We start from the raw sequence: 27364 nt of genomic DNA, 5'->3' as shown, positions 1-27364 counted from the left end.
CATGATCAAAACTTGCAAAAATTTCGACAACACAACCAAAATTTTATTCAATACTATGTAGATCATACAACATAACTCGGTTACATACTTAAAACACTAACACGGATACCAGCTTTCTCTCCTTTTCAGATTCCTTTCTCCTTGCTAAATGATTAAGAGTTTCAGTTGCATATCATAAATAATCAATCCATCCATCCATTCTTCTCCGTAAAATAAGTGTCACATCACAACAACAACTAAGTATTTATGAGGTACTTATGATCTATTTATTAAAACATGTACCATTACTTCCTCAATTAATTAATAAAATAATAAACCTAGGTGAATCTGTCTAGACTCGATCATAATAATTAAACATTTCTGAGATTATTTAGCCAGCTATTATGTTTGTCGACTGAACTTGTGCGGCTTGTCGTCATCATTTTTCGAAGTACAAGAATAGAATAAATACTCTTTCGATAATTCATGATAATCGTTACGTTCTTAATTAAACTATTTTTTGGGACATTTCGCACCCAACGTTATTGTCAACAAAGCTAATAAAATTCCTATCAATAATTACATGTATATTCGACATAATAAGCTTCTAATTACATTGAACTGAGAAAATATTTAATTCTAATATTATACTAATAAAGCTATATTTTATTGCAACCAATGTTCACAAAATACCAAACAAAGCAAAAACACAACCATTCTTCTGTATAATTTGAGTATTAATTCTTTTCATAAAATTCGTTATATAGTTCCCAAATCATGATACTAGTAAATAATACAAACTGGTCAATTAATTATTATATTTCTGGACGAATTGTTTCTTAATCACGAGACATTTCAGCTTTCCTGGTCTTTTTGATAGTTGACTTTAACAATGTTAATTATTACAAAATATAATTCCAACGACGACGAGACAGACAATTTGAGACAAACAATGCTGCCCTGCATATGAAAAAATTAGTATAATAAACGTGCCACTGTCCGCCCTTGACTCACACAAATCTAGCTATCCATAACTATTCCAATGCTCTACTACATTAGCATAAATGTTAATCATGATTTAAGGTACACATTTTGGTATTCATCTCTCAGATAGAGTACAAATAAGTAATTTAGGTGAATTGAATATTCACAAATTAATTAATTAATCCAATGAGGCAAAATATTTATTATTAAATATTATTATTATTATTAAATCACATATCGTTCTCGTCTGTGCATGATGGTTTCATAGTTATTAACGTTCCTCTCTCTGATAAGGCAAATAAGACACTTGTTTTATCCATTTCCCTACCCATACATATTTTTTTATGTCGACAATGCGGTGGTCTTGAACTGTTGTGTTACTATTTTTTTGTTAATTATTTTTATCTATAATTGATCGTTGTATTCTCTAACTGACTGGAGATTCGTTCTTCATTTCGTTAAAGGCAGTATTCTGAGTATGCATCTATGCTGTGTTTAATAATTAGTTGTTTTTTTTGATAAAATATAACAATATATAATAATTGACAAGGATTGCATAGATTAATAAATCTCCTAATAAGTTTCATGATGGATTTATGCACATATTGTAATCGCGTTCCCGTATTCATATTAAACAACTAACTGGTGTAAATTAGTAGTTAACTTATCGATTCATCTCCTAACATTATTATTGTTTCGGTTCAAGGTACATATGTACTTGTGTCATACATTATAGATACATACATACATACAACGTTATTATTATAACTCTGCTGCTATAAAATATTTATGTAAGAATATGAACTGTATATCTTCTTACTAAATAAATCTGTACAATATTTGACACTTTTCACCCTTCTTTGAAAATTACCATTTCGCATCAATTACTAATACAACTAAAACATACATATTCGTCAAAATTAATATAAAAAAACTGCTACTGCGCTTGTTCAAGAGTTAAAATGTATATATACAATGTATGTAATATTTTGTGGAAAGACGATGGATTTCGTTATTAAAAAATAAGCTGATAAGGTTCTAAGTATTCTATAATTTCCACTGCTAAAAATGCATGGTGTGTGTGTGTGTATTCTTAATATAAATATCTAATATCTAGTTGGTTGTGGGGATTTTAAAGTTGCTTTACATGTTGAACTACTTACTAAGTATTGACAATTTACTATATGATACAAGTTAACAAAGTTGGACGGAGTTTGTTTCTTCGTCATTTTGCTTCTGAAATTGTTAGGCTTCCATCTCCTCCGCGAATGTTGATATTACCGTTCGCGTCCACTACTGAAGTTCCATCCGACCCTTCGACTGGTTCCCCTTTCACGTTGACATTGTTGTTTACGGCATCCGTGTTGTTGTTATTTCTACAAATGCTAAGTTTTCGCCCAGGTACGTTCTTCCTAAAGGCAGACATACCGGATATCCACAGCTCCCGGTGACGATATGCCTAAAATAATTCCAGGATTAGTAAAAACAAATAAAAACTAGTATTTAAGTGGAAAACATGTAAGCTTACAAAATGCTTTCTTAGGGCATCTCGCGACCTCGATGCATGACTGCAAACAGAACATACGAAAACTTGTCCCGAGTGACCTTCCATGTGAACCTATAAACAGAAAAAACACAATTATAAATAATTCATTGCCTTATTGTTTAAACTTAAAATTTTATACGTACCCTCAAATTGTACGCATTGCTGAACTTCTTGGAACAAATATCACAAATAATCGCTTCATTCTTCTTGGGTTTAGGTTTTGCTGGAGGTGTCGCTGTTTCCCCACCTGCTCTTCCCGTCGAAGTGATCTCGCCATCGACCTGTTGCTGTTGCGGAACTTTTTTACTTCCTCGTTTATTTCCTCCCCCTCCTGTAGTGGGTTGCTGTTTGATTGAAGCGGCGGCCACCTTTTTCGAATAATAATACGTTAATTTTTCATAAAGTTTTTTACTCAAATTTTGTGAGTTACAGTTCTTAATAAATAAAAATATGTCCATACCTTTGCTAAATCCGCTAAAGGATTATGCAACGTTCCATACCGATCAGGATATTCATTTCCGATATGATACTCCACATTTGGTTCTAATAAATGGGCAGGGATTGGTGTGCTATCCTCCGTCATGGTCATTTCCATATTGTTATCATCGTCTCCACCATTCGCACCAACTAAAGCGGGATGGCCCGCACTTCCAGGAGAACAATAGTACGGGGGATGTCCTTGACCTTTGCTGTGCTGTTCTTGTAGCTGTCGCAAATGTGCGGCGGTCAAATTGTGTGGGGATGATCTACAATTTTCAAGATAACCTTCAGCCTCGTATTGAACCATGTCGTTGTTATCATTCGCCTCATTAGCAGCAGCAGCATTGTGTGCCGCAGCTGCCGCCGCTGCTGCAATGGCTGCCTCCAAATGAGTTCTAGGGTTCTTTAACAGATTGTCCAAAATACTCGTTGTTCCGATAAATATTCCATTTCCGTTTGTGCTCCCACCTCCAGATGAGGACATGGAAGACGTTGATTTGGGTGATTTTGCTCCCCCACTACTTCTCGAGTACGGGCTGTAAGCAGATCCACCACTCGTCCTGTTCTTGTTATTGCTGAGATTGATTACTTCACCTCCCGAAGAAGAGGCAGAGCTTGCTGTGGACGAGGTCGAGTATGGGGACGGATAAGGGAGACGAGCCTTATTATTATTGCCCCCCATCCCAATTTGGGCTTGGAGATGTTGATGAGTCTTAAACTGGAGGACGTTTCCAGGATATTGGATCTGTGTCTCGCGATCACGCTCTGACTTTTTCCCACCGAAAGTGTGATTGTTAATTTGTACTGAAGAGGAAGACATGAGATGTGGAACGGACACGGTTGGTAACTGATAGTGGGGGAGGCGGATGGATGGAGAGTCGTGGGTGTCGGGACGAGGCGAGTCGCACGAAGGGGGTGGCGTCTTATCCGGGGTCATTACTGATTCAGGTACGATACTTGTGAGAGATTCCAGTACGCCCTTGGAAAATAACATGCAAAAATATTCATTAGTATCAAATCAGCTCATCAAATATGTATAACTCCATTTGAGCACTTACGGGGTCACCAAATCCAGAAATTCCCAAAAACTTAGCACCAATGACGAGATGTGGGATAACGGTGACGGGGACATGGGCTTCGCCACAGTATAGGAAACTGAGCAGGGCCTGAACAAAAAATAATTGTTAAATAACTCATTTTTCTTAAACTATTACAATAAATACAATCAACTACTTACTTTCCCTGCCTCTGCGGGGATGTCAACTACAATCACCGGCATGAGATGTGATCCTTGGGCCATTGTCTATTTTTGGGACAGACCACAATTATCATTATCAGTCAGGAGCCATACATGAATTCATGGAAAAATAAGCATTATCATCCTCGTCCTCGTCGTCATCATCCACGAGGGAATAATAGTTACACCAGACGGAAATGAAACAGATCTTTCAGAGGAGGAATGGAATGACAGACTATGCACCCGAACTCCGGACTTTACCCAGCATCATCGTCACTATAAGGTTATGGAGAATTGAGCAAGACACACATTTATTTTATTACTAACTTTAGCTTTTAAAATAGAGCAAGTGTTGGAGAGCGAGAGTGAGGGGGCATCCGCTCCTCCATGAAAGATGGATATTATTATATATCGCATCGCATGGCACCCTCTCTCCTCTCTAGAAAATTATTTGGCTAAAGTTCCAATTCTGTCAAACCGTCTCTTTCTCTCTCTGGATCTGGATGGATCCGATCCGACCACAGCTCATGTATAAATCTGAGAGAGAATTCTTTTCATTTTCAAGTAAGTCTGTTTCTGTAAACCATAATTCCCCTTTCGGTTTTGTATCGAGGACACACGTGCACCTCGAAAGAAAACTTTACAAAAATCATTTCATGGAGAAGAGCATTTCCCGTCTTGAAATGGATACTGTTCATCCGAAAGCTGGAATATGGTGGTGAACATAAGACGGAAGCAAAAAATTTATGACTTTTTCCATCCATCGTCAGATGGGATGTGTCATAAAATTCGAAGAAATACGTTAGCTCTGGAATCAGTATTTATGCAATGGAATCAAAGAATAAATAAGCAAATGAGGAGTCAGACCTATATAAAAAATGATTTCCTTCGAGATCTTACTACCCAATGACTAACAATTTACTTGGCTTTCTCCAGTAAACGTTTACCCAGGTTCGATAATTAATTCCTACCACGCAAGTCTTTGTTTTTCATTTTACGTGGAATTCCACCAGACTGGAACTGACAAATCATTCTTGACTTGACTCATCTAAAAAGTCGACTGCAATTCAATCCAGGTGGGTTTTTCAGTAACTGAATGGAAAGATGCCAACAAGACGGCAAACAAGTAACATTATGAGAAATTCCAGTCGTGGGTAAAAACTATGTATGACATGGCTGACTGAAAGTACCTAGTATCTGAACAGGAAGGGAGTTCAGTTGCCTGTTATTGGACACAATCATGTTGGTTTTAGCTAATATGGAATTGAAATTATGAACTGGCTCTCTCGTACGAATTCAAGACCTCATCAAGTTGAACCCACACAATACAGCATTTCATTTAGTACAGAAGACCCATCAAAAACCTGCTTTAAAAAACTCGTTAACAACACACAAACCTGGCCTTTCATAATCTTGCGCAAAACCAGAAGAGAGAGAATCATCTTTTTTTGCCTCCAGCATTTGCAAACTAACTAAACCACCATTGCATATTTACTTTGCTATATGGCGTCTTGCAATATGCAAACTTTTCCTTTGAATACATATTCACACATTTTTTCATGGAGATGGAAAAAGAGCTCGGAACATTTATTTATAACCGATCCACTTATTCCATCCGCTCCATGATGATGTGCGGCCATGGGTATTTATGTCGTGAGTTCCATTTCTTACAGTTCTGCTGGTAAAAGTCTCCAAAATAAAATCCATCCATACCGAAGTTTGCGCATTTTTTGTACAAGTGCAAATCTGAAATCGTCCTGGCCTAAATAGAGACCGAGCCACCATGCCAGCCACGCCACACGAGCCATCCGTGTCCTCGGGTTAAAAACACTCGCATAGAGGAAGTAGACTTATAGAGAGATGTTACGTTACCTCGTCGTCATCATCCTCCTCCCGTATCGTGCTATACACCATACACATACCCCACTCATGGACGAACTGGAGTCTAAATTTATCAAAAGACGCAACGCATTTGATTCCGAGGAGTCATGAGCCAAACTGTTCGAAAATCGAGTCAACAACAACATCATGCTCGGAATTTGCGAATTTATATACATCCCGAGTGATGCGAATCATCATCATCATCGAAGGAGACCAGACTACTATTCAGGATAACTTTTGCTTTGCTGTATGCCGTCGTCGTCGTGGCGTGGCGTTACAAAATGCGAGAGAGAGATCGTTCCATTCCATGATGATGTAAAGAAAAGAGGTGCATCGCCCCCTTCCAACTGCTTTGCTACACTTGTAAAACAGCGTGTTCCAAATCAGTGAACTCCTTAGCTTAACATGTGCAAAATCCATGCATGTCATAATATCTAATATGTGGACACCAACAAATCCACGCCACAAAGCTGTCAAGATATGAAACCTGATATCGGCCTCCTAAATTTAATTTTTCGCAATATGCAAAAATTATTGCAAAAACAGGTCTCACTTAATTCATAAAACAGTCCATCATTCCATTCCGCTCCTGATCATTTTACCAGCGTATTAAAAAAATTCAAAAACAATCTCTTACCTGGACAACTGCCGCTACATAAGGGGACGCTGCTGTAAGGACGACTGTAATAATAAAAGGATAACAATAGTTAGTAATAATAACAATAATATAATATAATAATATTGATATCGTACTTTTGTGCACCGGGAGTGGCGTCCCTTGACACAGGAGGACGGCATCCGTCCCAATCCCGCTGTCCCACAAATTTGCCAAACTCCTCTGGAGGGAGAGTAGCTGCGTGTTCCACTTTAAACTGTACATGTTGGGAGCACTTCCGCCACCCCCGTGATTATCGACAGAGGCTGCGGGGGAAGGCGCGGATCTCTGCATGTCCTCCCTGCTCACCGAATTCTCCTTCGGCGTCGTGGAGTCAGGGCTGCCTCCGTTCATAACTGTGCCTCCGAGTTTATTATTTTCTCCAATGTTCATCAACGGCGCACTGCTCGACGTAATGTAACTTAATCCACCTCCGCCCCCACTTCCGGGCGACTTATTCTCCATTAACTGAATGATAAACACAAGAGCACTCTTGACCGACGACACGCGGCACACGTTCACTTGATATCACTTGTGAGTAGGAGTAGTAGATAGACGGAAAAATGTCCGTATTATTATGAGTGAAAGGTCGAAAACCTGCGAGAATATAAAAACATTCCAGTTAGATCGCACAACAGAAGCCAACAACACCACCACAACTTTGACCCGTCATCATCATCTTCGCCACCACAACAGACTGAACCACTGCCGAAGCGAGACCATTACCTGCCTCGCTAAACCCCAGAAAGACGACGAGTCTTCCAAGAGGAGAGAAATCCTTTCCTGATCATCATGTATATCGCTAACTTTTACGTGAATGTGTTACATAAGCAGCCAAGAGAAGAAGGCGAGCATTTAACGAGAGAAGGAACCGGAGAATGCGAATCGTATAAAAAACTTGAACCAGACCAACAAGTGAAAAATCCTGAATCCAACAATTCCGTAATAATAATTCGCATCCCCTGAACTGAACCACTAACTATCACTGCACGCTGTGTGCTCTCGTCGTCACCGTTTCGATTAAAGGGAGGGAGAGGGAGGAGGGCACAACAACATTAGTTAAAGCAGCAGCAGTAAAAAGTAGTAAGGAAGAAACAACGTAAGAAAAGCAGTCATCATTTCTTCTTCTTCTTAATTCCAACATGGATAACTGCACTTTCTTCAGGTTGGCAAAGTCTAACTGTATTTTGACCATGAATGAGCGCATCGCAAGCACGGCATCCCCAGCCGTGTCTTCTTTGGCAGAACTACTATACTCTTGGCAAAATCACCTTAACAATCTAACAGGATTCTCATTCTTTTATCCATTTCTTATTCACATGCCATGCCAAGCCAAGCCACAGCACAGCCAACAATCAGCCAACAACGCTATTAAACCCCTTACAGTACATATTCAGTCCTAAAAAAGATACTGATCCATGCATGCACACAGAATATACACGTAGAGTAGTAATAATTCTCATCTTCTTCTTAAACTCGAGATCCCCTCATGCTTTTAAAACATCACGTCTCTCCAGTCCCCCTTCCTTATTTTGTATCATTTCATGCTGTTTGTACCTCTCTGAAAAATCTGCAACTTCTTCTTCGTCTCGTTCCACTTTTGCAGTTTCCACCTTTTTTAAAACTAAATACTACATACTTCAAGTACTATACGACGACGCCGAGATGGATAGGCATTACGAATTCTATACACATAGAATAAATCCCACATCCTTAATTGTCATCTATGTTAAGTACATTATTCTCTCTCTCTTGAGACGTGAACTTAAGGAGCTAAACCTGTTTCTCACACTACTCATTCAAATATTTCTCTCTCTCTCTCTCCAAATTTAAATGGAATTATACACGGACTGAAAAAATGAACGGTACATTTGCATTTTGCAGCACCAGCCCGCATTATTCCATTCTCCTTGGTATTTGCTATTCCAAAATCTTTGCAAATGTGATATACACAGACAAAATAAGCATGTACCTTCCATCCATGGGGTACGTATGCATAATAGTGAAATGCGATGCACCTGTCACACAGAATTCGTGTCTTATTCTATTTTCCTTAAATTGAGCGCATTGTAGTAAACCCACATTTGCACGGATTTGGATTCTTCTTTTCTTTAGTAATTAAGATGAGAGCTTATAGTATTTAGGATTAGACTAGAAACCAAACCTGTCCATTATTTTATCGGCGTTTTTTTAAAGGAGAAATACACAGAGGAGGAAGTGGAGGTGGAGGCAAAGTGAGATTTTTCACATCATTGCATAGCATTTTCCTTTGGATACTAATTAGCAGTGTGCTCATTATATTCTTGTAAAGGAAACGGTAAATTGTCCATTAGACAGGAGGCCGAAAAGGAGGATGGATGACATGATGGACATGCAACTATTTTTCAGCGGTGTCATACATTTAATAATTGCAGAAAAATAAATCTCTTTTATATTATGGAGAGAGCGAGAGAGAGAAAGAGATTCATTAGCGCCACCATATGTACATAATACCGCAGAAAAAGATGGACATAGATCTCACCGACGACGTGGTTGACCGAGTTTCTTGTCCTTTTCATAATGTTTTATAATATAGGAAGAAAGAACAAGTCGCAATTTATATTCGTATTATTTATGTGCCTGCTTTTTCTAATCAGTTCACTACGTCCAGCCCATTTGTGGATTTGTAAATAAAAGTTCACCACCAGGAACAACGGAACTCTTTCTGTCTCACGGACATGGTAAAAAGACCAACATAACAGAATTAACCAACCCCTTTTTTGTAATTTTGCATCCTTTTAACAACAACAACACAAGAAAAGATGGTTAGGTTAATGGCGCTTTAATTTTAATCGCGTAATGGTATTTAATTCTTAATGAATAGAAATTCGAGTTCCTGTTTCTTGACCTTACGTGAGAAATATATAATTTCTACGCTACGTAAAAACCATCCATGCAAACAAAATTAGGTAAGGTACATCCGTGAAAGAAAGCAGCGGGGAAATTGAGACTTATGGAACTGGACTGCTAAATACAAGGAAATGCACCACCAACTAAATTTCATCCCTTACTTTTCTTCCACCACAACACAACCAGATCACCCTCTCTTCTACTAAAAAAGTCCTTACAAGAACAAGAATTTGATAATACGTAGCGGAATCTCCATCACAAATCTACTCACACACCGAACGAATCGACCTACTTTTCCCTTCTAGACAATCACGTATACACACACGAAAAGTCGTCATCGTCAAGAAAGAGTTGAGATTGCAAATCATAATCATCATCCTTTTTTACCTTCCATCCGACGACGTGAATGGACAACCTTGGCTAATGACTTGTAACAACGCTCCACAGCATAACTAACAGTAAACTACCCCCACATAGATATTTCTTGTGTCCATCAACCCTCTATTTTCTCTCGCAACTTGCTAATTTATTACGCTGTGTCCCATTTGCAACGTTGGTTGGAGTTTTTAACTCCATGTTTGAAACCAGTCTCTCTCTCTCATCGTCCTGATTTGCAGGCCACTTGTTGTAAATTGCAAACCACTCGTATGAATGTACCTGCTCGTTCTTATTCTTATGCTTTATAGCTTTTCCATTCCATCCATCTGTCAATGTTGGTTCAGCCAGAAGGAGAAGAAAAAAGATAACGGATCTTCTTCTTCTACTTCTTCCCCTATGGAATTAGGACTTGCTAACTAACGACCACAACTGCTTTAATACTGCATCATCTGTTGTGTGTGAGAGCAAAGAGTGAAGAAGAGCAAACAAAAAACGTGGTTAATTAAACAAGTACTAGAAAATGAGGTGGCGATGATTGGAATTCCATGAAATGAGACGAATACAGAATGTAATGAATGAGGAGGTGGAGAAATCTTTGCAAATTGTTCTTCTTGTTGTTGGAAGGACAGAGTGCATAATAATAATATTTAAAAAAGAAAGGATGACCTGCCTGCATCACCGAATTGCAATTTCCTATTGACAACTTCTCTACTAACCAACCACTTAACATCACAAAAACCAACGGTAGAGCCAAATCCAATAAAATATGCAAATCTTGAACTGGATACTTCAACAGTAAATGTATACGAGAGGAGATGATGATGAGACTTGCCAAACAAGTATTGAAGCTGCTCGTCGATTGTGAAAATGCGATGCATTTTAATTTCGACATAGTTTACCATAGTGGTGAATTGTTTTGCGCGTTATTATGAGTAAATAAATTGCATGACTGGATATTACTCTTGTAATCGTGGTGGTCAAGAGAGAAGGGGATGAGGAGGAGAAAAATGAAATTAATTTTACGAGATTTTGTATATAGCATATTTAACATACTTTCTTCTACACCAATTTTTGCAGAGGCTAACAAACTCGAGATTATGTTATTTAGTATTCTCCGTGAGTCAACAAGGAAAATGAAAAATGAACGACTATGAACATGAACTAGTAGTTGTTGTTTTACCGTAAAACTTGTTCCATGATTTTCCATCCATCCAAATCTTAAATGCAAACCCTATTAAGAATGATGACCACAGAGTTGAAAATCCAAAAAATCCGACTTTCTAATCTCGCCAAAATATCACCCTCATTCAACTACCGGTTTGCAACACATCTTTTTAGAGCTTTAATCAGGACCAGCTCAATCGCCATTAAATTAATAAACAAACCTCGTTTCATTCAGCCTTGGCCGATGTCTTTGATTAATTGCACAGACAAGTTTTCTATATAGTTTGCACTCACTTTGGCTGGATCTCAATTCAAAAATTCTTCTTCTTCTACTCACAATAAAGTTATATAGCCGTACTGTTTTTCAGTAGGTAAAATAAAACTTGGAGTAAAAAATATAACAGAAAAAAAATCCGCAAAGTACCGTAAACACAAATCACCCAGTAAATAGTAGAACAGCAAAACCACAGACAGAAAATGAGAGAAATTCAACACAACCACCAGCAGTACTTAATGTCCGAAAGCCACATTATTCTCGATAAAATAAGTACAAGAAATGTTGAAAAGACACTCACACAACTAATAACCTGATGAGAATTAAAGCCTCTCGTAATCACATGTAGTGTATCCAGGTACGTATATGTACGTACATGTAGAGTTCACTTAACTTTTTCGCAACAACAATGCAAAACCAAACACAATGCACATTAGTTTTGTATGTATGAAAGTTTCGCGTGAGAAATTCCATAAAATAATGTACGACAAAATTTCTCTAATTCCTTCTTCAATTTCCGGCCTAAATCGGATTATTAATCTGACTCTACGTCTTATGATGATGATATATGTGTGTCTCTCGATGGAGGTAAGTGTGCACACAACGCGGACTCGCTACCATTAGTGCTTGACTATGCTGACATGACTGACTCTACGTAGAGGAGCAGGATAATAAAATGCACATCAACTTCAACATCCTTGAGGAGGAACATAGATACATACACGCTTTCGAAACACTATTATTTTATCATCATCAGCAACGCAGTGCGAATATCACTGTAAGTCCATTCTCCGTCCAAGAAAATTGTGCACGACGACGCATCGACGAGCAGTGGAGAATACAGTTAGATAAAAATTCTGGTTCGTTGCTTGCTTATGTATGTGTAGTTAACTGCTTATTAAGTCGATGATATCCTGCCCGATGCGAAGTTAGTTGTAAAACTTTCGCAATAATTAAGATTTCAAAACACTTTGATTACTCTGCTGGTGTAAGTTTCCTCCTCGATGTCGACAATGTGGATGGATGGAGATATTTACATAAATAAGCTGCCAGACACTACACCATTTAATGCACTTATTTTTGCCAATGTGTCGCATAATTAATAGATAATATCCATGAATGGTACTCAACGGAGGATTTGAGGTCACGTTGGTTGCATCAGTCAGCAGAATATTATTTTTAATAACAATGCACGATAAAAACACCCACCACCTCCTCCTCCTCCATGAATTGGAATCTCGTCTCAAATAATCGTAATCAATTCATAAATCCCTGCCCTTTCCAATTATGCTTAAAAAGTATGCGACACATCGAGACGGAAGAACTTCCATCTTCATATGTTTTCGGTACGCGGAATGTCAACAAGAAAATTGGAGCACATTTTTACGACCTAGTATTCGCAAAGTCATCAAAACATTGAAAAGCTCTAAAAGCAAGTGTTTCTTTTTTAGTGAACTTGGAATGGAAATTAAGTGTGGAAAATTCATACACTATTCGCGACCGAGGTTAAGAAAAAATTATCCCGTGTATATAACACTTATATGAAAGTACACATATCTATCGTCGCACGGCCTTTAAAAAAATTGAAAATCCAACTCCTCGTCGTCGTCACGAGATAACTATGCAATACAAATGAGTGGACCAGATTCACCAACCACTAACCACCACACTCTTCTAGGAAGGATGGAGGTTCCTTGTCGACCATTCGTCACTGGTTTCGCCGCCACCGTCGACGTCGTCATCATCATGTAGCAATTGTGAGTTAGTTATTGTAAGGGAGAGAGAAATGAGGTCAAGCGATTTTAATCCTTTCCATCTATCCATTTCATCCATCCGTCCGTTCGTCGGCCTTATTTCCACCCTTTTCTTGTGCAAAAATGTATAAAAAACTTGTCATTCCGTATCAGCCAAGCAAGAAGGTGTATGAAATCATTAAACGTACATATATTTACAACGCGCATTCTTTCTCAGTAGCAGGAACTCCATCATCCATCCATTCATCCATCCAACCAACTTCTTGTTCTTTTAAAAATCTGTGCACTGCAAATTTATCACGCTTCTTGCACACTCAAAAACTGTACATTGTTGTACTCCACTCGCTTGCTGTGGCTGAGAGAATGATGATAATGCTAAAATTCTCAACTATCTTTTTCTTCTCAGTCAAGAACGTGTCCACTGTGTGTGGATGCATATCTAGTTGTAAATGGCAAGCCCATAATTCATTAGTACATCTCCTCCAGACAGGTAATTCCTTTAGGAGAAATTTTACAATCACAATCTCACTTCTTCTATCGCATCTATTGGTGGGTGAGTCCCCCCGAAGCAGTTTGTTACCTTTATTCGAATCTGATTTTTCGAAACTTCACATCATAGTCTCCCATATTCGTAAATCAGTTCATACCACACGACTTGATGATCGCTCACGATTTTTGTGCGCCTAGAGTTATTATTGCTTTATTATCAACAATGAAATTCTCAATATCTCGTATCCAGCACACTAAAAAGTATTTCGCTACATTCTCTCCTAATCATTTTTTTAGCCCACGATTTAAAATATTGAACAATGGCAAACTCCAAAAAATCTCCAATACCACTTTATGCATAGTTTTAAGTTGTTGATGACTTTGTGCCTTTCTTTGAATGTAGGACATGGTCATGTTACTACGCATAGTGCCATGGAGCATTTATCTTTCACTACTACTCGCCATTCTATACGTACCGGATTCAATTCTATATATTAAGGTCACTTTTTTGCAAAGTGTGAGTAAATGAAGGTTGTGTCCAAAATGAGAACGTACTTAAAAAAACCTGCAGTGAGCAGTGTGAATTTAGCCCGAGATAGGGTCCGCCTTTACATTTTTGCCTTCTAAGAACGACCATTGCACCAACGACCCCACCCGACCTTTTTAACCCCCACCGGTCGATCACTTGACCGATTTTACTCACCTTCGAGTTTAACTTCTCATTTGCCCAATGCTAAATGTGTACCAAATTCGAGAATTTTAAACTACTTACTAAAACAGTAAAAATTTTTAATTACAGTTGGAAAAAAAAATTGTACCGATTTTTATACATTTGCAAAAAAACTGACAATTCAGCAACAATCGAGTAGGAGTCAAAATTCTCCAACGAACTTAACAAGAACACTTCCTCTTGGCGATAATAATAGCTTCCTCTTCCATTTCTTTCCTCTCTCTTTCACACACACACAAGCCATCTTCTCTTCTCCTCAAATAAGTTCTTCAACAATCAACAAAGAAATTCGAAACTTTTTTAAGCCAGCTGAGCATGGATGGAGGAACTCGTTCAACAACCCACCGTCTGTGGTTGTGGCTGATTGTTGAACTCTTCTCCTGGAGGAGAGAGAGGGAATTCACCTTTCTCCAGGTCTATGACCTTAACAATCCAACCCAACAATCCAACAGGTGACTATTTTGTTCCACACATTGTTAAATACTTTCAGCTCGTCTTAGTCAATCTCCAGGCTTACACACATACTTATGTATGTATGTACTACATACTCATTATTAGTAGTGAAGTAGTATATCTTAACCTGTACATATTTTGCCTCTTCTTACCTGCCCACGAATGAAATACATAGATCTATAACTTAGTCGTTCCTCGTCAATCAAACCACCCACTAAAAAATTCAAGTTGTTCTTCTTTTAAGCCGAGTATACCAAAAGGAGTCAAAAGGTAATAAGTCGCATTAAGATTAGTTTTACATAGGAGGAGGGCATTGGTTGGTATTAAGCTTTTATTTGTTAATGTCCCAAAATGTGTCCAAAACTATGAAGGAAGGGAAAGCTCCCAAAAATTCATCCAAAAACCAAGAGGGGAAAAAAGTTTAAAATGTCTTCCTCTTTATTTTATTACAAATATATATTTGTACCAATAATGGAGGTAAAGCCGTAGTGTGGACTGTGGATGGAAATAGTACGTACATGCAGTAGCAACAACGCTATGCATTTCTTCATGCATACCTGTTGGTCGTCGTCGTCGCAAATAAGGCATGGATAAGAAGAAATGTTGCTACCTTTAGGCAGTTACTTTACTTACTACTTGGAAGGGTTAAAGACCTCAAAGTAAGCAACTCTCCACATAACACAACCACGAAGAAGTATATACCAACCAAACCAAACCAACCATTAACATCCTTGTACTATATCCCACACTAAAAAGAACTACCCAAGCAAGACACAGTCTTTTAAAACGTTCCAAACCAGAGAGAGAGGAGAGATATAACTAAAATGAAATATCCTACCTGTCCAACCACTATCTACATTCAATTTGCGTTCCTTATTATTCTCAGTTCATGCAACCTCTTTATTTTTTGCTATGCGAATTCATCCATTAACTCGTCTCGTACAGGAACACGATCTCCAAGAAAAAGATTACGGTACTCTCTCTTCATGAGCATCCTTGCGTTATTATCCGTACATAGTCGTCATATATTATTATCATCATCCATCAGTTGGAGCAAGCTTAAAGGAGTTTTTTTTTCTAAGGAGCGAGCTATATATATATGTATGCCATGCCATGCAATTGCCATGCTTATGCGTGCATGCTATTTCTAAATCCAATACAAATTACCACACCTGGCTTCGATTCGAAATTTCTTTTTAATTCTTCTTAACTCTCCTGCCTGCCCCTTCATGGTGGAGATTTCCATTATAAATTTACTGGTTCTGGCAGCAGGAGAAGGCTTCTCTATTCTGAGGCGTCCATCGAACCAAGATTTTCTAAGGTAATCTTAAAAACTCGTGAGTTTGGGCAATATGTATGTGTAACATACTGGTAATTAACGCTATTAAATCTGGTCTACGAATGCAGGGCAGTTTGTAATCCTACATCTTTTCCAACATTTGTCTTCTCACTGGTCAAATGAACTTTACCAATTATTAGATTGCAACACTAAATAATCTTGGAAGTTATGAAGGTACAAATATGCTGAGAAATTAGCCATGTACGTATTGACACATCTTTTCCATTCCCATGAGACTTTCATATTTTGAGTCACATTCATGTCTTTTACATGCATACATACATTGACAGCTACATATTTACAGTTCTACATGTAGATAGTCTCGTTAATAAATGCCGAGTCTCAAGCATGTTGCAAAATCCGTAATCAAATCAGCAGCCCACATCCAATAATGGACTTTTTCACCCCTTTTTATCCTCCAAGGTAAGACCAAAGTTGAAGGTAGTACAACCAACCACAGATAAATATAAACAGTCAACAAACAAATGCACATGGCTCACTTCACGTAACTTGTACGTACGTACATAATGCATTACATTATTACCTTGAATGTAGTCAGACGAAATAAATATGTCTCATCTCTCTCACACAGAGTCCATTCCATGCAGCAGCATTTACCTGTACTTGGTTTACTTATTACGTGTACACACACACCGATCGACCATTATGACGACTGACCTGACTATGACTCAATAATAATAATAATGGATGAATGGTGGTATCTCTCGCTATCCATACTCCTCATGAAAGACAAACGAATAGATACGTAAAGGAATGAGCAGCAAGTGATGCAATCATTACCAAACTTCTTCTTCTTCATCTTAGGCATGGACAATCAAAATTATAGAACGAAACGAGGTGGTTGAACCAAACCAAACTAACGTTCTCAACCCATTTGACCAACGGTACAGTACGCAATTTATAAGCTCAGCAGTTATCGTTAGTTAGTTAGTTAGTTAGTTAGTTAGTCATGTTCAGTTAAGTTATGAATGGAAGAATTATAAAAGTAAGTCAGCCCCATTCTCACCATGTTCTTCTCTCCATTCCATGATGATGAATCCATTGTTCCAATATAGTATTTCAGCACAATTTAACGTTACGTCACACGACCTCATGAATCTCTAACTACTCTCTGGTAGTGTGGTGGCCTTGTTCTATCTAGATACAATTTGTTGCAGGAGAATTTAATATAACTCAGAGATACATACGCAAGTTGAGATACATACATACATAATATTTAGTATGGTTAGTTTCTTATTTATGGATACCTGACATGTACACATAAGATTTTGACATTCCATGAAATACCAAACCTTAAAATTGTCCTGTAGCGTCTGAATTGAAATTAATCACGAAGGCGAATTATGCGCTTCCGCAATGTTCGCCCATGACATAGAAATTTAAAAAATCCTAAACTTCCTGCCAAAAACGACGACCCGATTGTGTTCCAAAACCGAATAATTTTCTAGATTTTATTTATATACAGGATATCAAAGTATGTATAAGACGGGATGGTGGGCAACTACTTACGTATGTACATATGTATTTAAAAAGGTAAGAAGAAGATGATATCCTCGTATTTATAAGGATACACACATAATAAAACCACGGAGAGGAAAAGAAGATGGAGAAGGTTAACGAACGAACGAGAGAGTTGGCTGACTTGACACGGATGACGGAATTGCTCCAAAATTCTTTAAGCGATCACATCTCTCACACTTCTTTGCAGATTCGTAAATGGGTGTCTTCCATCCAACGAAGCAACCACTCTCGAAAAAACCTCTATGAAACCACATCCACCCAACTCCCACACCGGGCGAGCAGTGCAGGTTTTTTTTCGAAAATTATGTGCACTCATCTTCATCTTATCCAACTAAATAAATTACTCCATCCAGTTATTCACATGTAATCGATAACACGAGATTCCAACAGGTGCGAAGGAAAATGAATGAAAAATGACGCAAAATGTCTTTGTTGCTCCACCACGCCGTATTATTTTTTGCATAAGTACGTATGTACTAAAATAATGGAAATGACATATCCACTCCAGCCCAATAGACCATTCTTTTCTTCTTAACGACTTGAAATTTCTAATCAAATAACTTTCTCGTGCGTAGTTGCTTAATCTTCATTTTATAAAATTAAAGTAAAGTAAACTTACCACAAGTTCGATACGACCTGGATCTCCTACTTCCTCTTCTTAAGGTCACTTATTAGTCTCTCTTGAAAAAAAACTCGGGATTTTCTCAATCTCACCCACCCCACACTTTTGAGTCAATTAATTCAGAAAAAAAGTTCCTCGAAATATCCAAAAAAAATATTGTCCACCAATTTTAGTGACACGTATGTTGAAGGTGTTCGCGAATCGGGGTCGCTTTGACTTTGACTCGTTCGACTACTAAGAATTGTTGTTGATTGCGAATTATTATATTTCCTGGACTGGAACAGTATATTTAATTTGATGACAATTAACTAACTGTGGCGATTGGCCAATGGGTGGATGGAGGAGGGTGTGAACTGTGTCAACGACAACAATGGAAATATTAAAATTATATTTTATACCAGAGTTGCATCGACGATGATGATGATTGCGACGATGTTGCTTGTGCGAGCGACGGACTCTGACTGATCCAGCCTCAAATAACAACTTGCAGCAGCTTTCTTTTCATGGTTTCGCCGTCACTTTTTGACTTTGGGAATTTGCCAACTTGAGCTAAATGATTTCGAAAATGTGGGGAAAAAATTTGCAAAAATTGCAACCCTCTAAATTTCTAGTTGGATGACCTTTTCAGCAATTAGTGGAAAAATATTGGTAAATAAGTATTTGTAAATGATTAATACATATTTCTGAAAATTGAGATTTTACTTTCGTACAAATGGTTACAATGAATTATTTAAATTAAGGGATGTTATGAATCTCTGGAAATCTGTGATGGGTCAAGTTCCCATTTTTTCATCTTTTTCTCCGCACTCCCCTGGAAGATTTTCGTAACATGTGGTGACCCGATGTCTTCTTTTCATCTCTCCCTCAAGTCTCCTCTCCTTCCTGCGTATGGATTTCTGGCCACATTTTCAAAAACAAATTTAAACTCCTCCATCCAACCCATACAATCCTCTCCGCAACAAGATTTTAAACTACTGCAAGTACAAAAAGTTTCGAAAAGCCGTGATGTGCGAAGAGAGATGAGAACTTTTGGGAGCAAGGAACTGGATAAGTCGTCTCACTGACTGAACGTCCGTGGTGGGTTATAACAGGTAGTAAAAAGTACATGCAAGGAGATGGAAGTTGCTGCAGAATTATAGTTGTAAAGTCAATTTCAAAGATACCATGCGGAGTAAATCAGTATTTTCAAGTGCAATGCCCCAGCCGGCCAAACGACAACACAACATTGCAATATAACCTCCTCGTAACAATAGGGCAAATACACGTATAGAAGATGTCTCTCTCTCAAGACGGTGTGGAGCATTGCATCGTCATCATCATCGCAAAATGCGAAATGTTAATCTTCTCCACAATCATCCATCCATCCATCCACCTGTGGAATACACCCTGCTTCTTTAATTCGAAATATCATCATCACATGTAACGCAACGGTCCCCGAGAACGAAGGTAAGTGCAGTCCATGAATTTTAACCAGGGATTAAAGGCATCCGCAGTATCATCATTGTCATCATCATCTCTCATGGATTGGATTATGAGCTGCTGCCTGCCTTGCAATTTCTTCGCAGTGTGGCTGGCGAAACGATCATACGTACGAAGACGACGACCAACAATGCGAGTAAAAAATGCGTGACTTTCTTCCAGAGGTGCAAATGCGAGGTCTTTGCCTTCTTCTGCGTCCATTATTATTATTGGATGGATGTAAGATTCGAAGAGAATGTGAGAGATGAAGGAAGATGATGCATGGATATTATGACGAGAAATTCCCGTGAGACGAACGTTACACTTCCTTACGTTTTTCTTAATAGTGACAAGGCATGCAGGCATGAGAGTGACTAATAATGCGACACGGGAAGTTAGATATACATATTCTCCATGCCGTAAAAGGTGCGAAATTTAGAACCGTTTTTGTATTATGTTACATATCTCTGTGTCCCGTGCAAGCAACGTGTGTGTGTAATTAGCAAGTTTTGTAAGACTGGGAACGAGTTCATGCCATATTAACTGGACAACGAACTGACGGAAAAACGATCTGAAATCCAGGTGTGTTGTGGATTATTAGTCACGACAAAAAAATTCGATTCTTCGTACTCGTCATCCCTTCCGAGTAATTGTGATGTTCATTGTTTAATAATTTGATGATGAGTTAGTAAAGTAAATTCAATAAGAAATTACTACATTTTTTTACAATTATTATTCGGGAGGAACCATTAAAATTAAAGGATTGATTGATAGCTGCCATATTATTTTATATATTGGCAAATATTTAATGCTCACTCGCTGCAATATTCGAGCCCATCATATTATTACTTTTTTTACCCTATGGTCCGCCACCACCTAGCATTATGTCTATCCAGTTTTGAGAGGCGATTTTAAATTTGGACAGAAATGCATGGAGCCAAAGGCATATGACCTTTGCAACAATCCTTACTGCTCTTTCATACATATGCCAGCGTTGAGATTGAGTTCATTCTTTACGCCTTTTATTACAACTTCTTCTTGTACTGCCTTGTTAGTAAATACAGATATGTAGTTACATGCATATGAAGTGGGAGATCTTGGTAGTGAGCAGAATGTGCTGCGCTACGAAAGTGGCCAGACAGGTCCAGGAGCTGTCAGTTAGGATTGACTATGTGTTATTTCTTGCTGGTTCGTCTCAGGTCCTTTACCTCTTTGAAACTCCTTCTTTACACACCAACGACGACGACGACGACGACGACGAAGAGCCTACTTTAGAAAAAACTGGGATGATATGTGCAACCAATAACAATAGTACGCACAAGAATTATGTGGTATTCGTGTGAGGATAATAAATAAATGTCCATCAATCCATCCTTAGGGTCTAGTTTTACTTTTAGCTCGGAATTGTGAGTGCAGTGCGCACTGCACGCACTACAGTGCTCTGATTGGAACAATGTATGTGTAATGATTTTTCAAATTACTGACGAAATACTGACAAGAGCCTGCATATTCTGGAAAGAAGTACACGCATGAAAAAGTGCGCATAGAATGTTCTTTTTCAATAAAAGGGACAACAATGGACGACACAAAAAATGCATGTTTGTTTATTTATATGCCGTACCCTTTTGCCCCTTTTGTCCGCATTGTAAAAGTCAAACGGTAGCCAAAAGGAGACTGGATCCTGGAAAAGGTTGCACGAGGATGCAAGGAAAAGGGTTGACGTGGTTAAAAAAAGGAAAGTACTTATTTATAATCGGGTTAAGAATGCGACATTCATTATTAAGTAGTCTCCGCCCAACCACACGTGTTAAACTAACTAAGTGACCCAAAATCAAAAAAATACTTGCATTTTCTTGAATGGAAAGCTCGAGAAATTGTCTCAATTCTCAAATTGCCTCTTAGTAAATATTCATACCTCTCACTCTCGACTTGATTAAGACTCTCCTTTTATAACAAGAAACGAAACACGATTTGTACATTAAGTGACACAATACATATCGATATTTATTTATCCGTTCCAAAAAATTTACACATATTCCTTTACTTTCTCTTCTGCCGCATTGAAGTCAATTTTTTTTATTGATTGATTCCTTTCCAACCATGAAGCCAGATATGAAATGAAATGATGCTGTTACCCGTACAACAAAGTGTGAAACTAATTTATCTCAGTCCCACCAACCAACTATAATAATACGTAGGACTCAATCCATCTATCTCCCACTACTACAAATACAAACGTAATGGTCCATATGTATACATACTTGCTTTCCATACCCTTCGTATTGTTGTACATATGTATCGCATTGTAGCCTTACATTCATGATACATCCATCCCTGGCCTGTAATTGACTGGGAAATGCAAACTACCCATACATTCACATGCTGGAGGAGAATACATGCTACTTGTGTTGGGCGTATGTACAAAACCCGGGTTGCAGTTTGCGGTACAAAGTCGGGTAGGAGAGAGCACTTGCGCCAGCTCAAGTTCTGCCTGCTCTGCAGTCGTATCCTTATCGATTTGGTCACATAAACAGCATATCCTCCTCCCATGGTGCAGAATATCTTTGCAACGTGCCTATCCGTCCGTTGTATTGTTAATGTTTATAGTCGAGCATACCTCCACTCGACTCGACACCACTGTCTGACGGCTTTCTCCAATCTTTTTTTACACAAAATGTGACTTTAGCAGCAGCACCAGCAGAACTCACTTTCTCTTCATCATCGGGGCCACGAAAAGTCAATCACACATTATCCTAAACCCAATGAACCACTGATTTCTCTCATCTCTCCGAAGGTCTGGTTTCTGAAAAAAATTATCCGAGGGTACAAAACATTGCCCACCAGATGTATATTTATAATACATAAATAACTACCATCCGTGTACGTATGTAACCACTGCAAGACCAAGTTGGAGAACATAAATAAAGAAATAGTAATAAAAGTGCGTTCCTTCCTCGCCGATAATACGTACGTACATTCGTACATCGAGTATGTAACAGTGGCACAACTGTCTCTTCAAAGTTTTAAAAGAAGCGAGAAGTGAAGAAAGAAACAAGGTCGGATATTTATAAATCAGTTTTTTTCCTCCTCGGGTGGCAGATAAGTATCAAGGCTGCACAAAACAAAATCCTCTCGTCTCCTATAAAGATAGATATGTATTCCTGTGAGTGAGATCAATAATTCACTCGACGTGACTTCTTCTCGTCTGCTCGTCATAATTCCAGTAAAATAGTTTTCAATAAGTTATGTATGATTCACGACGTGTCTCAATATTAGGAATCGTTGAGTTATGAGGTGGTGAAATCGAGTGTGGCGATTACACACACAAATTTGTTAAGTCAGTCAAGTGCACCGGACTGGAGTCAGTCTGGATTAAGACACATAGTCCCATGGCATGGAATGGCATGAATTGTTTGGGACTCTTCCTACTCTGCACAGGTATTTTAAATACGTGTCAATCATTCCATTAACAATAAGTACAGTTTTAAATTAGGTGTATTTTTACTCTCATTTTCGTCACGGACTCACGGAGTTAACAAATTTTGGGTTTCTTTTCCAGTTCTCTTTCCAATAGTTAACAAAGCACAAGGAGCTGGAGAATGTAAAAGTAAGCTAATTCTTAACTTGTACTTTTATATATTAAACTTCTAAAAAATCATGTCTCACTTAATTCTTGATCTAAATTATCACGTGAATTACAATATAATCATGCAGGGAAGTATAACAAAGCACTGTTTTAAACAAAATCTAAAGGTTTTTTTGGGGGTTGATGCAGTTTCTTTCTTCTCAACCAAAAATAAATATCGACTTGACCTTAATTTCAATAACTGCATGGATTCGCAGTAAAGTAAACGATATCCATTATTTCAAAAATAATTATCTGCTTCTCATTTTTCCATATTTATGTACGTAACAACTGACTAAAAAATACTAACAGTGACATTTCACTTACTTAATTTTTTCCGCTATTATGTAACAATTTATTATTATTATTCTGTATGTATGATAAGCCGCGCTGCGCTACTACTAAACCAAATATTTACGATAATCATACAAATTACTTATTACGCCAAAATTTTATCTTACGTAATAACCAAATAATTCCCAAAACTTGTACAATTAATTAATCCGTTATTATTATATAATTAACATAACAATTTTGATTTCTGATTTTATCTCACTACTTCTACTACTACCACTTCCATTCCACACCACAACCATTCGAAACCACGAAATGCGTGCACAAATGATTGGATAACAGGGTACCTGGGTAAGTGAAAGTCGAAAACTGATCGTCCCCTCGTGTCGTGTGGCTTTCTTCTCCTCCTCCTGCAATTTCCGCAATTTTAAAATTCCCCTCTTTAAAAATAACTGACGTAACGTAACGTGTAAAAAAATGTCTTGTCGAATCGAGATAAAGTCAAAAACATTTCAAAAAATCATGCATGATTTTTTCCGCTTCAAAAAATAACTGCCTTGTTCTCGCCAAATTTTGCATGCGCTATTCTGTTGTTATTAAATAATAAGTGCTGTGAAATAATGTGCTCGTGCTAATAAAAATAAAAATAATAATTGGTTTGATAGCATGAAAGTTGGCTCATTGACATTATCGCATCATTAATTTGTGTGACTTTTACTTTCACAACTTTCACTCTGGTTTTTAGACCCCAGGAGAAATTACGTAGTAGTAATAATTTCGCATGACCAATTCCGGGTCGTCCTTTATACAATCATAACCTTAAAATTATAGGCTTATCCGGATGATGAATATATATTATTAGTTGAGAATCGATCATTATCTAAATTTAGCTTTCTCTTTCTACTTTTTTTCTCTTTCTCTGTCTGTGTCTCCGTCTTTCTTCCGTGAAATGGGTGAAATTACACTCGAGTCACGTTTTAGCCGACGATACGATAAAAAAATTGTGCTCAGAAAGTAGAAAGTTCGCAATAACGATAATGTCCATAACTTTTATCGTATTGTACGTATGGAGTCGGTGAAAAAAAAACTTTTGCCAAAAAATCTAGTCATCTCCAATCAGTTTGGCACATCCGCAGTAGTGAGCAAGCAACGTGCTCGACGTTATTATTATTAGTGTTATATACTGCAAACAGAATAGTATTAGTGGTGGCAGTCTAGAGAAAAAAAATGTTGGCAAAAAAAGTGGACGACATCCTGGACATATTGGATACAAATAGACGAGAATCCATGTTTCTATAAAAGTTTCAGACCTTATTAACGACCGATTTCTTCCGTGAGACCCAAACAACGAACTAGAATTGTAGTCGCAGAAAATATTTAGCAGTTGTAGTTCAGATTTTTATATAGAAATAAATATTTCCACCAGAGAGAAAGCATATTATTGTACACTTTTGCATCCTAAAATATCTATAATGACAAGTTTTTTAACGATAAACTGTTAATTAAATGCTTTGTGTTCTAGCACGATTACCAAAAAAATGAAATGAAACTAACAAATGCTTTCTCCTAATGCAGGTCAAAGGTTACTATGCTACGACTGTGACAGTCGGTACGATCCGTACTGTGGAGACCCCTTCAATTACACACTTCCACAAGAACTCCGTCCCATGACCAAAGTTTGTCATGGATGTTGCGTCAAATTTGTCCATCGATTTCCAGACGGTACGATATACTGCATAAGTCAGAGAGAAAGTTGACCCATTTTTTTTGGACATCAAGTGCTAAAATGCCGTATTTTTGTGCTTTTCTTGCAGGGGAGTGGGTGCAACGTTCCTGTACCGAAAACATAATAATAAACTACTTCATGGTGGACCACGTAGGTTTTTCATAATTTTTCGACTAATTGTTGACCAAGTGACGAATAATTATTTTGCTTCCAGGTATGCATGGGGGAGGGGAAGGGACATGGAAAAATGTGTTTTTGTGAAAGCAATTTGTGCAACGAGGCGTCAATTTCCTTCCACAGTTTCACCCTCATCCTCTGCTTATCAATGATAACCTCACTAGTCGCAGGCACTCATCTCCTCTCCTCTCCAGTCCATCTCCATCCGTATCATGACTATTCGGACTCAATTCATCCCAAAATCTCGCTTCCTCTTTCACGCTCGTAATAAGCAATCGTATAAAGTGAAAGGTTCCATACATACATGCAACAAAAAATATGCTACAATTAATTAACCGAGTGAGAGAGAGGAGAGGAAATAATTTAGAAGTATTAATCGATTAATTATAAAAAAACAACCAAGATCAAAATCTGTAAAATAATAAATATCTAAAATCCACCCACCATAAAAGAAAATCAACCAATTAATTACTTGCAGGATTCATTCATCTTATCATTTATTTACTGGATTTGAATTTATTAGGCAAAAAATACGAAATTGACGGTGAAAGCAGAGCGAAATCACATTGGTAGTTCCGCATTTTTCTTCCTCTTATTAAATCGAAAAGCTATACAGGACTCATTCTAATCACGAATTAGATAAACAGTGTAGTTATCGCCGCCCAATAAAAAAAATAGTGTAAAATAATCTCAACCTTTTTTGTTTTTTGCTTAATAAATATGGAATTGACCGCAAAAAAATATTCAACTACTATGATGGCCTTGCAAAACAAGCTTACATCTTTACACTAAAACTTTATGCAAAATTTGGACGTTATGTAATGTAAGTTACTACAGACGAGCATATACATATTTAAATATGTGAATAACTTACTAATATGCAATACAATGATAATTGATTATCCGAAATTATTAGGAAGCTTTATACAAGGTTGAATGACAAAAATAAATAAATTCTGCCATTTCCACTTGGCAAACACAATTAAATGGGTGGTGAGGTGCTTATCAGAGGAGAAAAAATTCTGTACGATAAGGAAATCTCGGTTTGCTTTTTTCTGTGTACCAATATATTCCAATTTTCAATAATAATCAAACCGGGGAATAATGGACAGTAGCTTATTATTATTATTACTTGTTATTACTTAATTAATTAAGGTACAATATTCCATGCAACATATAAATTTTATACATGATAAAGGCAAGTGGGTGCATGATAAGCTACTAGCTGCCGATACTTATGTAAATAGTGCAGTCTGTATACTTGAGGAAATATATATTTAAAAATTATATTATGCTCTTCATTCAACTCTCAATATTTATAGTTTAAAAAAACTGAGCTCTAATGTCGGGTACTAAATAAATAAAAAGTTAGAAAACTTGTCCCAATTATAATTATGAAAAAAAAATCCATAAAAAATCCAGCCAATTTTAAACCAATTTAAGTACATTGTTCAACCACAATATTACGTATGTATTTATAACCAGCAAACTAATAAATGCCTAAATTGCACATCACTCATTCCCATCATACATACATCATAAATATCTAGCTTATTAAATTGTATAAATGACCGAATGACTACTGGTTAGCGTTATACTCGCGTATGTATTAAGTTTCATTATTATGTAACGCGATACAACTTCAAGTGAATAAAGATGTAAAGAATAATTTCTTAAAAATCAAATTG

At 37.5% G+C, this 27364-nt stretch overlaps 2 protein-coding genes across 5 annotated transcripts; one reads left to right on the top strand and one right to left on the bottom strand.

Annotated features, from left to right (window-relative positions):
- Window positions 1–21: 21 nt before the first annotated feature.
- LOC110848780 (protein abrupt) lies at window positions 22–18877 on the bottom strand. 3 transcript variants are annotated; one of them, XM_022096098.2, is made up of 9 exons: window positions 18394–18877; window positions 6861–7359; window positions 6745–6788; window positions 4227–4292; window positions 4048–4155; window positions 2970–3968; window positions 2653–2877; window positions 2492–2581; window positions 22–2422 (listed from the first exon to the last, which is right to left on the bottom strand). In XM_022096098.2, the coding sequence occupies exons 2-9, from the start codon at window positions 7225–7227 to the stop codon at window positions 2189–2191; spliced, it is 2133 nt and encodes a 710-aa protein (XP_021951790.1). In that variant the 5' UTR covers window positions 7228–7359; window positions 18394–18877; the 3' UTR covers window positions 22–2188. The 3 variants fall into 3 exon arrangements, with proteins under 3 accessions (XP_021951790.1, XP_035706809.1, XP_035706810.1); XM_035850916.1 differs by lacking the exon at window positions 18394–18877 and adding an exon at window positions 11769–12093; XM_035850917.1 differs by lacking the exon at window positions 18394–18877 and adding an exon at window positions 11415–11434.
- Window positions 18878–22316: 3439 nt separating this feature from the next.
- Window positions 22317–27361, top strand: LOC110848117 (protein quiver). Of its 2 annotated transcripts, XM_022095238.2 has the most exons (6): window positions 22317–23292; window positions 23414–23461; window positions 24116–24124; window positions 25349–25495; window positions 25588–25649; window positions 25714–27361. In XM_022095238.2, exons 1-6 carry the CDS (start codon window positions 23244–23246, stop codon window positions 25942–25944), a joined length of 546 nt encoding a protein of 181 aa, XP_021950930.1. In that variant the 5' UTR covers window positions 22317–23243; the 3' UTR covers window positions 25945–27361. The 2 variants fall into 2 exon arrangements, with proteins under 2 accessions (XP_021950930.1, XP_021950931.1); XM_022095239.2 differs by lacking the exon at window positions 24116–24124 and having other exon boundaries at window positions 22322–23292.
- Window positions 27362–27364: the final 3 nt, after the last annotated feature.

This window comes from Folsomia candida, unplaced genomic scaffold (assembly GCF_002217175.1).
Source record: "Folsomia candida strain VU population unplaced genomic scaffold, ASM221717v1 Fcan01_Sc004, whole genome shotgun sequence".
Lineage (NCBI taxonomy): Eukaryota > Metazoa > Arthropoda > Collembola > Entomobryomorpha > Isotomidae > Folsomia > Folsomia candida.
This window is presented reverse-complemented; position numbering and strand designations above follow the sequence as displayed.

Bases quoted from the DNA above. Each gene is read 5' to 3' on its own strand.
- LOC110848780 (XM_022096098.2), bottom strand. From the start codon at position 7,227: ATGGAGAATAAGTCGCCCGGAAGTGGGGGCGGAGGTGGATTAAGTTAC. The intron at 4,156-4,226 runs GTAAGTAGTTGA...TTTTTTGTTCAG, and splicing joins TCCCCGCAGAGGCAGGGAAA to GCCCTGCTCAGTTTCCTATA. The intron at 3,969-4,047 runs GTAAGTGCTCAA...TTATTTTCCAAG, and splicing joins TTTCTGGATTTGGTGACCCC to GGCGTACTGGAATCTCTCAC.
- LOC110848117 (XM_022095238.2), top strand. From the start codon at position 23,244: ATGGCATGGAATGGCATGAATTGTTTGGGACTCTTCCTACTCTGCACA. The intron at 25,496-25,587 runs GTACGATATACT...CTTTTCTTGCAG, and splicing joins TGTCCATCGATTTCCAGACG to GGGAGTGGGTGCAACGTTCC. The intron at 25,650-25,713 runs GTAGGTTTTTCA...TTTTGCTTCCAG, and splicing joins ACTACTTCATGGTGGACCAC to GTATGCATGGGGGAGGGGAA.